This window comes from Patiria miniata, unplaced genomic scaffold (assembly GCF_015706575.1).
Source record: "Patiria miniata isolate m_02_andy unplaced genomic scaffold, ASM1570657v1 HiC_scaffold_1, whole genome shotgun sequence".
In the NCBI taxonomy this organism is placed as follows: Eukaryota; Metazoa; Echinodermata; class Asteroidea; order Valvatida; family Asterinidae; genus Patiria; species Patiria miniata.
In genome coordinates, this window is record NW_024037047.1 from 1,095,425 (window position 1) to 1,108,211 (window position 12,787).

The window sequence follows — 12,787 nt, forward strand, 5'->3', positions numbered from 1 at the left end:
CACGAAACACAATTGCATCAATAGCACTCTTTTATTTCCAGAAATCACTCAATTGACTGATTCTTAAAGGGAAGATACAACATTTGCAAATATCAAAAAACGAAATGATCCACTTATCACGAAATACCTTACTGGATTGATAGGGAATGACAGTCTAAAGCATCCTGTAAAATTGTGGCTCCTTGTGTGCTGACATTTTCAAGAAAAATTGTATTTTTCCAACGCTGGTAGGCCGATCAGCGCTGGAGAAAACTGGCTGTTTTCAAAACCTACTCCATAATTCTTATATTTAGTTATTCCACATCTTCTTTGCAATTGATTACTCACCTGTGAACGGGTACAAGCCAGCTAAATTGATACTCTGACCGCACAATTCCCCAAAGTCTATAAATTGCTCCATTTCATCTTAAGTGGGGATAGGGAACCAGACTACAAGAATATAATTGGTTTTCTTGGTTTTTCCAGCATCTACAAGCTAAAAATGTGAAAAAAGTCAGTTTAACAATATTTGCTAAAACATATAAATCCTCGAAATGCACTTATTTCTGAAAATTGCAGCAAAAGCCAATGTTGTACATTCCCTTTAATTGGAAATCAACTACATTTCTTGATTTCTTCGAAATGACAGCAAGCCAGACGAAGTAATTGCACGGGGTGTTTAGAACCAGTACAATCTTTAATCCAAGTAAGTAAAGTTGTTTGATAATTATTCTTAGGTTACTTTTGGGATAAGTACAAATGATACTATGCCTTTAAGTAGTGATGAAGCACACTGTCTTTCTAAAATGTAAATGTATAGTTTTTTAATAATTATCATGATCATTATCGCATAAATGTTCTTTTTTGTCGTTTAGCTTTGGATTCTTAAAAAAAACTTACAAAAATATGACATCAAAAGAAATAGTAAAATACTTTTTATTGAGAATGTAAAGTCAAACACCTTTATAACAAGGTCCTTGGGACTTTACGAATTACCTTGTAAGGCAAAAAAAAAAAAAACATGTTTAGAGTCCCCGCCCGCTTCCTTTTGGGAGGCCACCTCCTGTTTTTTTTTTTTATTAACCGCAAAAGGATAAATGTTCAACAGTGACATCATTTTGGTCTCTTGATCTGTTGCATATAGCCCATGTAAAACTGTTACGTCATTTCCTGAGTCCAATGGCAGCCATTTCATAAACAAATGGCGGCCATCTTGAAAAACAGCCCAGTCGCTAAACTTGTTTTTTTTTATTTCGCCTTATAACATGTACCTTAATGTATGAAAAACAAAGGAAAACAAAAGAAAAACTAGAGTTTCGCGTTTGTTTAGTTACAAACGCAGAGTGGTCGGGCGGACAGCCTTTTCATTATACACTGCCCAGTTAAGTTAAGAATATATGTTTATGTAGAAAAAAGGATCAGGACATTAAAACCCTTCAAGTACAATCAATGTTTTAAAAAGGTATCTTTAACGGTGTAATAAATTTCAGTAAACATTCTATGTGCACAAAAAGTTATTTTTGGTTTAATGACGTCATCAGTCAAAAATGGTGAATGAATACTGATAAAGTTCGGAGAGGATAATTTCTCATTGTAAAGTTAAAATAACGTATGAAAATATGGGAAATATAATTGTTTGTATTAATAACACCTAACTTCCGGTTTGATGACGTATTGATAACACCTAACTTCCGGTTTGATGACATCACAGCATTAGAGATCCAAAGGTGAACATTGTAATGGATATCATTATGTGGACTTCGGAAATATGACAGGGATCAAATGATAGAATTAAATTAAAACTATGATCTTTTTCAAATTCTCCTTAAGGCAACTTCCGGTCTGATGACGTCATGAATTTGAAACCTTGCCAAGTTATCTGTGGTTAATCAGAGAATGTCAAGGGGCGATTTGATAAAATTTGGACGGATGGTTTTACAATTAAAGAAGGGAAACTCTATTTTATGTGCCGATAGGGGGCGCCCTTTCGGATTATGACGTCATCACACTGCTTTTTGCATCTTGCATTCCTCACTAAACACTTTCATAATATATATGTCTGTAGTAAAATGCTTCCGCTTTTGAGTTATATTCAGTTTTTATTGCACTTCCGGTAACACCGGAAGTAAAGGTCAAGCAGTTTTGCGTCCGGGAACACGAAATGTTTCTCACGGTATAGTCTACAACCTCACGAAAAAACGAACACAATACTCTATTTAGTTCACAAGATATAAAGCAAACTATTTTGTCAAAATTTGCCCTTAAATTGCTTGTAATTTGATACCTGATGACGTCATGATGACGTAACAAAATTTATAACATCTTCGTAACACGGTACAAGTTCACACAAGGTTTTGTGATCATACCGTGAACCGTTTGGAAGAAATGTTGCCTTGTTTTGATGTCAGGCTAACGTCTTCATTTGGAATTCACCTAACTTTGACCTTCCGGTAGACCCGGAAGTAAAGGTCAAGCGAGTTCACGTACATGACAAAAACTGTTAAGCGTTTAATGGTCTATCTGATTGCAGAATACAAACATCATTGAATATTTAGTTCAAGAGTTATAGGTGAAAGTAATTGGTCACTTTTTCAGATAAAATCACTTGTAATTTGACACCTGATGACGTAATCATGACGTCAGAGTAATATGCACCACTAGGGATGAGGGTCGATATATATTGAAAGTTACAAGTTCATACCATATACCGTTTAAGAGAAAACCCGCGGAGAAGTATTGTCCGGAAAAAAAAAAAAAAGAAAGAAAGAAAGAAAGAAAGAAAGATTAATCGTAACAGATCCAAAGAGTGGTCGGGTTGTGCCCGACCACTCAAACAAAGACTTGGGACCTAAAATTTGCTGGATATAAGCAGCATCTTGTATTAACGGTGCTCTTCTTATCAGGGTTTGACTGTATTTAGCTATATTGAAACTAAATAGTCATAATTTTCTGTGAATTTCTTCTAATCCAAAGATTAGAAAGTTTTCCAAATCTGATTGATAATAATACTAATAATACTAACAATTTGGGAGGCTAATCATCCTTACTTGCAGCTGGTATGCTGAATTGCGAAGGACGCATCCACAACGTGGTCGGGCCGCTGGCACGTAAAGGCGCCTATGGCTGCCGGCCGCATCGACCCATATATGACCACGGAGCACAGCCTGAGATCGAAAGTGTTTGATTTTTCCGGAAGGAGGAAAACCGGAGGGCCCGGAGAAAAACCCTCTTGGCACAGAGGAGAACCAACGCACAACTCTACTCACATGTGATCCGCAGCCAGGATTCGAACCGTGGTCACCTTGGTGAGAGGCGAGCGCTTTACGCACAAGCCACCCATGCCACCCAATAAACAAAACGATAAACATTTTGAATATAATCCTCCACCATCCCTCTAGCAAAAGATGATACATGTGCAGGCAATTTAAGTCAGATCTCTATGCTAATGGCAAAAGTGGATTTCATAAGATGGAATTTTGCGTCGGAGTGATGTAAATCGAATTAGGTTTTTGCCCTTCACCGACGTATAAACACTGTAAACTCAGTGTATTACCTCCAAAGTTAAGGTTTGACACAAATCACTCAGGTGGGACTCGAACCCACGACCTCCTGCTTTCTAGTGCAGATGTCTTACCACTCGACCACTAGGCTAACAGCATCTGTTAGCTAGTTCGAATCTGATATACATAGTAGCCGGTACCGTATTAAAGAGGTTGTGGAATGCTCGAAGACATTTCCGTCATTTTTTGGGTATATGTAGCCTAAGGTGTGATGAAATAAAAACGACTATTGTTTCTGTCATAAAATGAGTACAAAAGATACTTTTGAGAGCTGTTTTTCAAGTCCTGTCATGCCTGTTTCGACCCGAATGTGCAATTTGTGTAAACGTCATCGTTACGGGCAGCAAACAAAACACAGTAAATCGTGACGTAATAAACAGGACTCCCGATGCAGAGTAGCATAAACGAGTCCTGTTTATTATGTCACCATTTACTGTGTTTTGTTTGCTGCCCGCAACGACGACTTTTACACAAATTGCATGTTCGGGTCGAAACAGGACCTGAAAAATAGCTCTCAAAAGTACCCTTTGTACTCATTTCATGACAGAAACAATAGTCGTTTTTATTTCATCACACCTTAGGCTACATATACCCCAAAAATGACGGAAATGTCTTCGGGCATTCCACAACCGCTTTAACTATTCATAAGAATTCAATACCCAATGTGCAAATTCCAGTTAAAACTAGTTCCACTGGAACGGTGACTGGTTTTGAAGTGGTTTAACTGGTTTGAAGTGGTTTAACTGGTTTTGAGGTGATTTAACTGGTTCTGAACTGGTTTAACTTGTTGAACTGGTTTTGAACTGTCCCCATGAAATGAAAAATCTTAACTTTAGGGAATTCAGACATAAGGAATAAAGAAATGACTAAATCTAAAATATATGAAGAACCAAGATGAGAATTTTGAATACTTCTATCTTGTTTTGGCTCTGTCTACTTCATGTTGGCTTTGTACTCTTTGTAGAGTTCAGGATTCTCCGTTTTCCATTTATCCGCCGTGTTCTTCTCCAGCCAATCAGAGGAGGAGATCTCAGTCTTCAGCTGGGAGAGCAGACCTTCCAGAGACATGCCTTAAACAAATGAATGATGGAGAGAATAAGAAAAAATTTAAAAAAAGGAAGTTATTCATGGCATATACATTATCCCCAACTCCCCAGCCTAATTTACTAGAAACCATACCCATTCTGGCAAATTCCAACACCCACATGGGAAATTGTACACACACACTGTTGGACTTAGTTTCTGGAGGTATGCCAACCCCAGTGTAAAAGACCATCAGTTTAGGGGTACAGTACCTATCCCAACAGATTTAAACAAAACCTGCTGTTGGACTTTGATGGGTTGAGTTCGGTTGGGGTTACTGCAATGAATCCAAATCAGTTGTTAAAGGTAGAGTACATTTACAGCTATCTAAAAAGTAACTGACAAAATTATTGCTGAAAAGCCAAGTTGGTTTAAACATGGTAATGGCACTAAACTCCCTGTGAAGTTATTCCTTCTGGCATGCTGTCATTTTGAAGAAAACAATAAAAGAAGGCCATTTCCAAAGATGCATCAAGTGACGCATTTTTAGAAAGTTTGGTGTAGTTGATTTGTAATTCGGAGAATGCAAGGATGAATGCGTGCAAGCGTTGACACGACGCACTAGCGGTTGCTATTATTCGTCCGTTCAGTGCGTGACATCACGTAGCTGCAATCGGCTGAAGGAAAACCTGTCCTGGACACCGATTTCGGGCGCAATTCAAAACGTGACTCGGCAACATTTGAATCGAAACCGAGATCCTAGAATATTGTTTTCTCAGAATATACAGCATTCACTGAGCTAAAACCTCATCAAGACAGTTGTTAAGCACCCGTCTTGAGATTTTGAGCACTTTTGTTGCTTCAAAAGAAACAAACGCACAAATGACAATTGATCTACTCCACCTTTTAACAGGCATATGTATTTGAGGAGAGAAGCAAAACAAAATGATGTAGAAAAAAAACCAGTTGACATATCAATTGGAATGGCATAAATGAGGATCAAGTTGCACGGAGGTACTTTGTTTTCTGCAGCGGGCAACCAATGTATTTGTAACAATAGAAAAGTTAATTTTTGCTCTACGAACTCTGAGGGGTCGGTTGGGGGACAAGGGGGGGGGGGGGGCAAGGGGGAGGGGACAGAGGACAGAGGTTTCGCCTCGGCTGCTATTTGCCCTTGGGTGCTAAAAACACCCTATCCTCCATCACAGCAGTCAACAGTTGTTAAAGCGCGCAAGCATTCGCACGAAGCACACGCGGTTGCTTTAATTCGTCGGATCAGTGCAATGGGCTAGTGAGAACGTATCTCGGACGCTGGATTCAGGCCAAATTCAAAACGTGATTCAGCAACTTTTGATTTGAAATCGAGATCCTAGAATGTTGTTTTTCTCAAAAAATGCAGCTGAAGCTAAGCTGAAACTTCATCAGATTTGTTGTTCAGCATCCTTCTTCAGATATTGAGCACTTTTGTTGCTTCAAACGAACAAAATGCACAAATTACAAATGATGGACTCAACCTTTAAATGTACCTTGCCAACTATACAAACACGTACCTTGGGCGGAGTCTGAAGGGCCTGCGCCTTTGCTCTCATCACTTACAGCTGTTGCAGAGGACAGTTTCTTGTTTTCTTCTAGAAGCGCGTTGCAGCTCTTCTTAAGCCTTCCCATGGCTACGGAGACAAGACAAAGCGAGTCTAGTAAAGCAGGTCCCACAGTACACCAAATAATCTACTCAACGATTCACAACGGCTATTCACTTGATGTCTTTCCATGCAACTGGTGTACACAATGGGCCGGATTTTAATAGCCCACTACAGTGTGATCCTATACGGTAGCACTGCCGGACTCTTCACCAGCCAACAAAAAAAAGTAAAGTCTGTCCCGAGCCAATGTGGCTCATCAGGCCGGCGTTTATCTCCGGTTTCAGTAGCATGAAACGACTGAGAATGTTTCTACTCCCCCTGGATGGGATGCTAGTCCATCGCAGGTTACTCCCCAGCTAATGCCGGTACCCATTTATACTCCTGGGTGGAGAGGGGCAAGTGGGGGTGAAGTGCCTTGCCCAAGGACACAATATATGACCAGTGGCTGGATTCGAACCCCGGACCCTCTGATCATGAGTCACGAACCCTAACCACTAGGCCACACACTCCCCTCACTATTAGCCAACAACCAGGCTAATAACGTGTGTCTGTTGTACAGTTCTTTCCACTGAAGCTAGGTCTCCAAGCACTTCACAGGACAACCCCTGTTCATCAGGCCACGAGACCACTTCTCTGCAGCTGAGATCAGTGCAATCTAGTCTCATGAGTCAACTCCAACAGATATCCAGATCATACTCCCGAGTGGAGAGAGGCAATTGTAGTTAAAAGGAAAATACAACATTTGCAAACATCAAAAAATAAAACCTACCAAATTGTTTTGAAATACCTTGCTGGACTGTTAGTGAATGACAGTCTCAGGCATCAGGTAAAATCATGGCACCTGGTATACTGTCATTTTAAAAAAAAAGGTGGTATTTTCGTATCAATTTCCAATGCTGGTCGGCCGACCAGCGTCGGTTGGCCGACCAGGGAAAAAACTGGCTTTTTTTCAAATACTGGCCCAAGTTGACCATATTTAGTTAGTCCGCATTTGTTTGCAATCGATTACACACCGATGAACGGGTACAAGCCAGCTAGACTGGTTCCTTGACCTAAGGAATAAAGAAATGGAGTCAGGGAACCAGACTACAGGGAAAGTGCATGATTGTTTTTCTTGGTTTTTATAGCATCTACGAACCCAAAATGTCAAAAAAGTCAGTGTAACAATATTTGTTACATATTGCCAACCCCCCAAATCCATCCATTTCTGAAAATTACAGCAAAAGCAAATCATGTATATTCCCTTCAGTGTTTTGCCAAGAACACAAACACAGCAAAAACAACTTGATGTGAAGCCATTTTGTGCAATCAATGAGAACACTCTTGATCAAATTACTACCCTTGATTGTTCTGCCAGTAACGATTCTTGAACAGTTCAATAGCCCTAAGACGTAATGACGTCACGCTTTGTCTACATGTGCGCTTTCCTATGTAGAAGACGGTCCCCACTTTTTCTGGCGTCCCGACTTCGCTCCCATAGGAAAGCGTACATGTAAACAAATTCAGCAGCCGATATCAGTGCGCAATTAGTCCTCTACCCTCACAGGTACCCATTCATACTCCTGGGTGGAGAGAGGCAATTGTAGTGAAGTGTCTTGCCCAAGGGCACAAACACCATGTTCCTGGCAGGGTTCGAACCCATGCACCATCGTACATAGTGTAAAACACCGTAGCCACTGGACCACGGCATGCTACAAATAATGCTTAAGTTGTAAGCTAGGCTTGAACAAGGGCGGATCGGGGGGGGGGGGGGGCCAAAGGGGGCCATGGCCCCCCCAAAACGAAACCATTTTTAAATTTTTTTTTATGTGACAACGCAATAAAGGCAGGTAATGAGTGCACCACCATCTTTTCCTCAAAAAACATTGGTTAAAGTGGTCAGAAATTGCCTCAGATCGCACCACAGAGCATCTAGAATCCACCAAAAAAAATTTGACCAACTTTTTGGGGGGACCAACATTTTTTTTGGCCCCCCCCAAAAAAATTGTGTTCTGGATCCACCCTTGGGCTTTAACAGTCCATTTCTCAACTCAATTCTAATCACTTTCAACTTGACTCTCGTCGAATTCAGAAGTCCTTTATTTCATTCTTACCAGTTTTGACCTCGTTAAATGGCCTGGAGAAAATGATGCGAAACCATCCACGCTCATCTGCGAAAAACGCCAGGGAGGGAGCGATGTAGACGCCGTCATCGATGAAACGGTAGAAGAGAGCCATCTCATCCTCCTTGGTGAGGGACGGCAGGAACTGAAAACAAATATCACTTGGAGATAAGAGAATATCCCTTACTTTGTTGCACCATCTGCTGTCACATGACTGGTCTCATTTAGCATGTTTAATTTAGCCAGCTTGCGAGATCCATGCAAGACCAGGTGGAGTCTGGATGCTGATAATTACCCGGGCCACAGGTAATTATCAGCATCCAGAACTCCAACCGGTCTTAAACTTAGTGTTTAATACCAGCCTACTATCACATATTTATTCCAACTCATAAATACCTTTCGGTAAAAAAATCAAAGATTTTCGGTCCGCAAGTCAAAACAAGTAAAAAATTATAAATTTCAAAGATTTTTTCAACACTTTTACTTCATGTTTTTCTAAACACCCCCTATGGAATGTCCATCTCGTGACTAGTCTTAAACAACTCCTTATATGGAGATTGGCACGTGCGTCGTGTGTGTCGTGTGTGTCGTGTGCGTCGTGCGCGATGTGGCGCAGAATGCAGCTGTGCTGGTATATTGTGAATTAAGGTCTATGAATACTGCCTCACTGGTAGTGTTGTGCGCATGCTAGCTAAGTGAGGATTGTGAACGTTTAACCAATAAAACGATAAAAGGCACCGGAATTCATAGAGTCCAAATTTCATGTGACACTGGAAAAGTGTTTAAGACCAGCCAGCCGGTCTTTATCAACCGGCCACGTGATGGGCTCTCAACCAATAGGAATGGGTAAACTGTCTGTGGTATTTATGAACTCTAGATAAACAGAGATTCAACTTATCTGACTTTGAGTTATCGCGAGTTGACTGATGTGTTTTGTGAGATTTAACCCCCAACGGATATTATCCAGGTACCACGTTGAATGCAACACTATTCAACACAACTGAGATAAGAACCCTGCTACATGCAACAAACTGCAACAGTGGATTCTTTTGCATTGCACAGTGACTCAGCCTCGGCACCAAGCAGCTACCCTGCTCAATGCTACCAAGTGCAGCAGTGGACTCTGTTGCACAGCACCGCCTTGGCACTATGAGCAGTTACCCTGCTAGATGCAACAAAGCACGGGAACATGAGTTGCCTGCTAATTGCAACAGTATGCAACAACTTGTGATCCGTGGACAGAACTTTAAAACGGTGGTTGTGTTTAAGATTCCGTAACTTGAAAAGTACATGAGTGATTTGAATGATTCTTGTACTAAAAGATAGCTTATGAATTGGGCTTTCATATCCTAGATTGTGAAAGAGCTACATGCAGAACTTCACTAAAACAATGTTGCGAACATTTGGTTTTTTTTTTACTCACCCTGTAAAATCTATTTGGCCCAAAAAAATGGTGAACTTGGGTCCAGATCATTCTGACTCACCCTGTACGATTAACCATAGTACATAGAAATATTGCTCAGTGATCAAGCTGAATGAACTGCTACACAGATGTGTCAATTGAGTGTCTTAATAGTTTCACTTACTTTTTGGAAGTTAGCGTAAACGAAGAGACCCGACGGTCGGTTGAGGTACGGCACTCCCATCTCGTCTAGGGTATCCGTGGTGACTTTGTGAGCCTCACGCAACCTCTTGTGATTGGTTGGAAAGTAGACATTGTTCAACCAATCTAAACGTAAAAAATTCAAAATGTATTTTTCATGACTATGAGTACTTTGTCATGAGAACGAGCACGAGTAATTTGTCATGAGTACGAGTAGGAGTTCTTTGTCTTGAGTACGAGTTCTTTGTCATGAGTAAGAGTATGAGTACTCTGTCATGAGTAAGAGTACAAGTACTTTGTCTTGAGTATGGGAACGAATACTTTCTCATTATAAGTACTTTGTCATGAGTACAAGTATTTTGTCTTGAGTATGGGAACGAATACTTTCTCATTTTAAGTACTTTGTCATGAGTACAAGTACTTTGTCCTGAGTATGGGAACGAATACTTTCTCATTATAAGTACTTTGTCATGAGTACAAGTATTTTGTCTTGAGTATGGGAACGAATACTTTCTCATTTTAAGTACTTTGTCATGAGTACAAGTACTTTGTCTTGAGTATGGGAACGAATACTTTCTCATTATAAGTACTTTGTCATGAGTACAAGTACTTTGTCTTGAGTATGGGAACGAATACTTTCTCATTATAAGTACTTTGTCATGAGTACAAGCACTTGGTCATGATTACAAGTATGACTACTTTGTCATGAGTATGAGTACTTTATCAAGAGTAGGAGTGCGAGTACTTTGTCATGAGTACGAGTACTTTGTCATGAGTACGAGTACTTTGTCATGAGTACGAGTACTATGTCATGAGTACGAGTAGGCCTACGAGTACTTTGTCATGAGTACGAGTACGAGTACTTTGTCATGAGTGGGAAAATGAGTACTCTGACATGAGTACGAGTACGAGTACTTTGTCATGAGTGGGAGTACGAGTGCTTTGTCATGAGTACGAGTACGAGTTCTGTGACATGAGTACGAGTACGAGTACTTTGTCATGAGTGGGAGTATGAAAACTCTGACATGAGTACGAGTATGTATGAGTACTCTGACATGAGTACGAGTATGTATGAGTACTCTGACATGAGTACGAGTATGAGTGCTTTGTCATGAGTACGAGTACGAGTTCTGTGACATGAGTACGAGTACGAGTACGAGTACTTTGTCATGAGTAGGAGTACAAGTTCTCTGACATGAATACGAGTACGAGTACTTTGTCATGAGTACAAGTATGAGTGCTTTGTCATGAGTGGGAGTATGAGTACTTTGTCATGAGAACGAGTATAGTACTTTGTCATGAGTACGAGTATAAGTCATGAGTGGGAGTACATTTACTTTGTCATGGGTATGCATGACTTTGCCGCGAGTGCGAGTACTGGTACGACTACTTTGTCATGACTACAAGTACAAGTGCTTTGTCATGAGTACGAGTATGAGTACTTTACCATGAGAACCAGTACAAGTACTTTGTCATTATTATGAGTACAAGTATGAGTATGGGTATTATTTTCTTGCGAGTACGAGTACATTCTCATGATAATGAGTACCAAAAAGTACTTGAGTATGAGAACCAAAGAGCACTTGAGTATGAGTATGAGTACAAGTATTAGCACTGCAACAATGATCTATTATAAATACTCAACCTAAATGGACTGCATTTACCTCGATCAGACAGAAGACAGGCCATGACTTTCTGAATGTAGGCGGAAAGCGTCTGGAAGTAGGTGAAGCTGTTGATGCATGAGATGATGGACTCGTTTTGAGTGTGAATAACTCCAAATCTCATACCAGACATGGACAAATCCTGTCAAATATACAACAGAAGATTTAAACAATGATAGGCTAGTAGGAGTATTTTTTGTGTGTGCAGTTTTTTGTCTGAAGTTACGGAATAGCTGAAATTCTGCGGCAGAGTGCATGACAACTAATTAGAGCAAGTTCGATTGGGTGACTCAAGTCAACTATTTGAACTATCGATGTCACTTTAACACTGCGTGGTTTGAATAGCTAGTCCAACTGGATCAACCTAGCCCTGGAGCACTGTTTCCCCAGTCAATTCATGATTTATGTCACAGTTTCACGATGGAGGAAAGGTAAACTAGCAAACTTTTGTTATCACAGTTAACATTAACAATTAATGAGTAGTTTTCATAGGTTTTTTCTACGTTTGCAATAAGATAATTCATTTTTTACTGGATTAAAGTTAAGTACAGAAAAAAATAGCAAATAAAAATGACATGCCAATATTTGATCCGTTAGCAACATGAAGGCCTGTTGTTGTTCTTGCTACACACTAGATCTGACTAGTCGATCGACATCATGCGTTAGAGTGAAAAAAAAAAACAGATCCAAGCATGCCTAGTAAATTGACAAAAGGTCAAAAGGTAGCACCCGAGCCTGCTCCAATCTGTTGAATTTCAGCTCATTCGATAAACATTGTGGAAACAGAGAAAATGTATGCACAATTTTGCGAGTCTCTTAAATGGATTCCATTACTAATGCACATGTGCTTGCATTTTTCAGTTAACAATTGGGGACTACTGTGATGTGGGATATGCCATTTATAACTCCTGAGGGTGCTATGCGATCTGAGGGGGTTAAACACTGCCCAGACACAGTGAACTCTCACAGGATTAGGGTTAGGTTAGGGTTAGGGTAACACAGGTGAATGTTAGAGTTGGAATAACTCACGTCTATCCTTGCTAACTGCCCAGGCAAAGTGAACTCTCTGAGCGTTAGGGTTAGGGTTACAGAGGTGAATGTTAGGGTTGCAATAGCTCACGTCTATCCTTGCTAACTGCCCAGGCAAAGTGAACTCTCTGAGGGTTAGGGTTAGGGTTAGGGTTAGGGTATTACACTGGTGCATGTGAAGGTTACA

At 40.4% G+C, this 12,787-nt stretch overlaps 1 protein-coding gene and 1 long non-coding RNA gene across 4 annotated transcripts in view; both read right to left on the bottom strand.

The window, feature by feature from the left end:
• Positions 1 to 781: 781 nt before the first annotated feature.
• On the bottom strand, positions 782 to 979 carry LOC119735564. Its single transcript, XR_005272191.1, has 2 exons — positions 941 to 979; positions 782 to 874 (listed from the first exon to the last, which is right to left on the bottom strand). It is a non-coding gene; the product is annotated as an uncharacterized LOC119735564 (long non-coding RNA).
• A 3,268-nt stretch (positions 980 to 4,247) lies between these two features.
• LOC119735619 (1-aminocyclopropane-1-carboxylate synthase-like protein 1) overlaps positions 4,248 to 12,787 on the bottom strand; it is a 48,929-nt gene continuing 40,389 nt past the window's right edge. For all 3 annotated transcript variants that reach the window (XM_038209615.1, XM_038209438.1, XM_038209527.1), the window contains exons 10-14: positions 11,572 to 11,713; positions 9,891 to 10,033; positions 8,296 to 8,449; positions 6,113 to 6,229; positions 4,248 to 4,609 (exon numbers count right to left, since the gene is read on the bottom strand). In XM_038209615.1, coding sequence (XP_038065543.1) covers positions 4,473 to 4,609; positions 6,113 to 6,229; positions 8,296 to 8,449; positions 9,891 to 10,033; positions 11,572 to 11,713 — 693 coding nt within the window. In that variant the 3' untranslated portion in view covers positions 4,248 to 4,472. The remainder of the gene's footprint in view (positions 4,610 to 6,112; positions 6,230 to 8,295; positions 8,450 to 9,890; positions 10,034 to 11,571; positions 11,714 to 12,787) is intronic.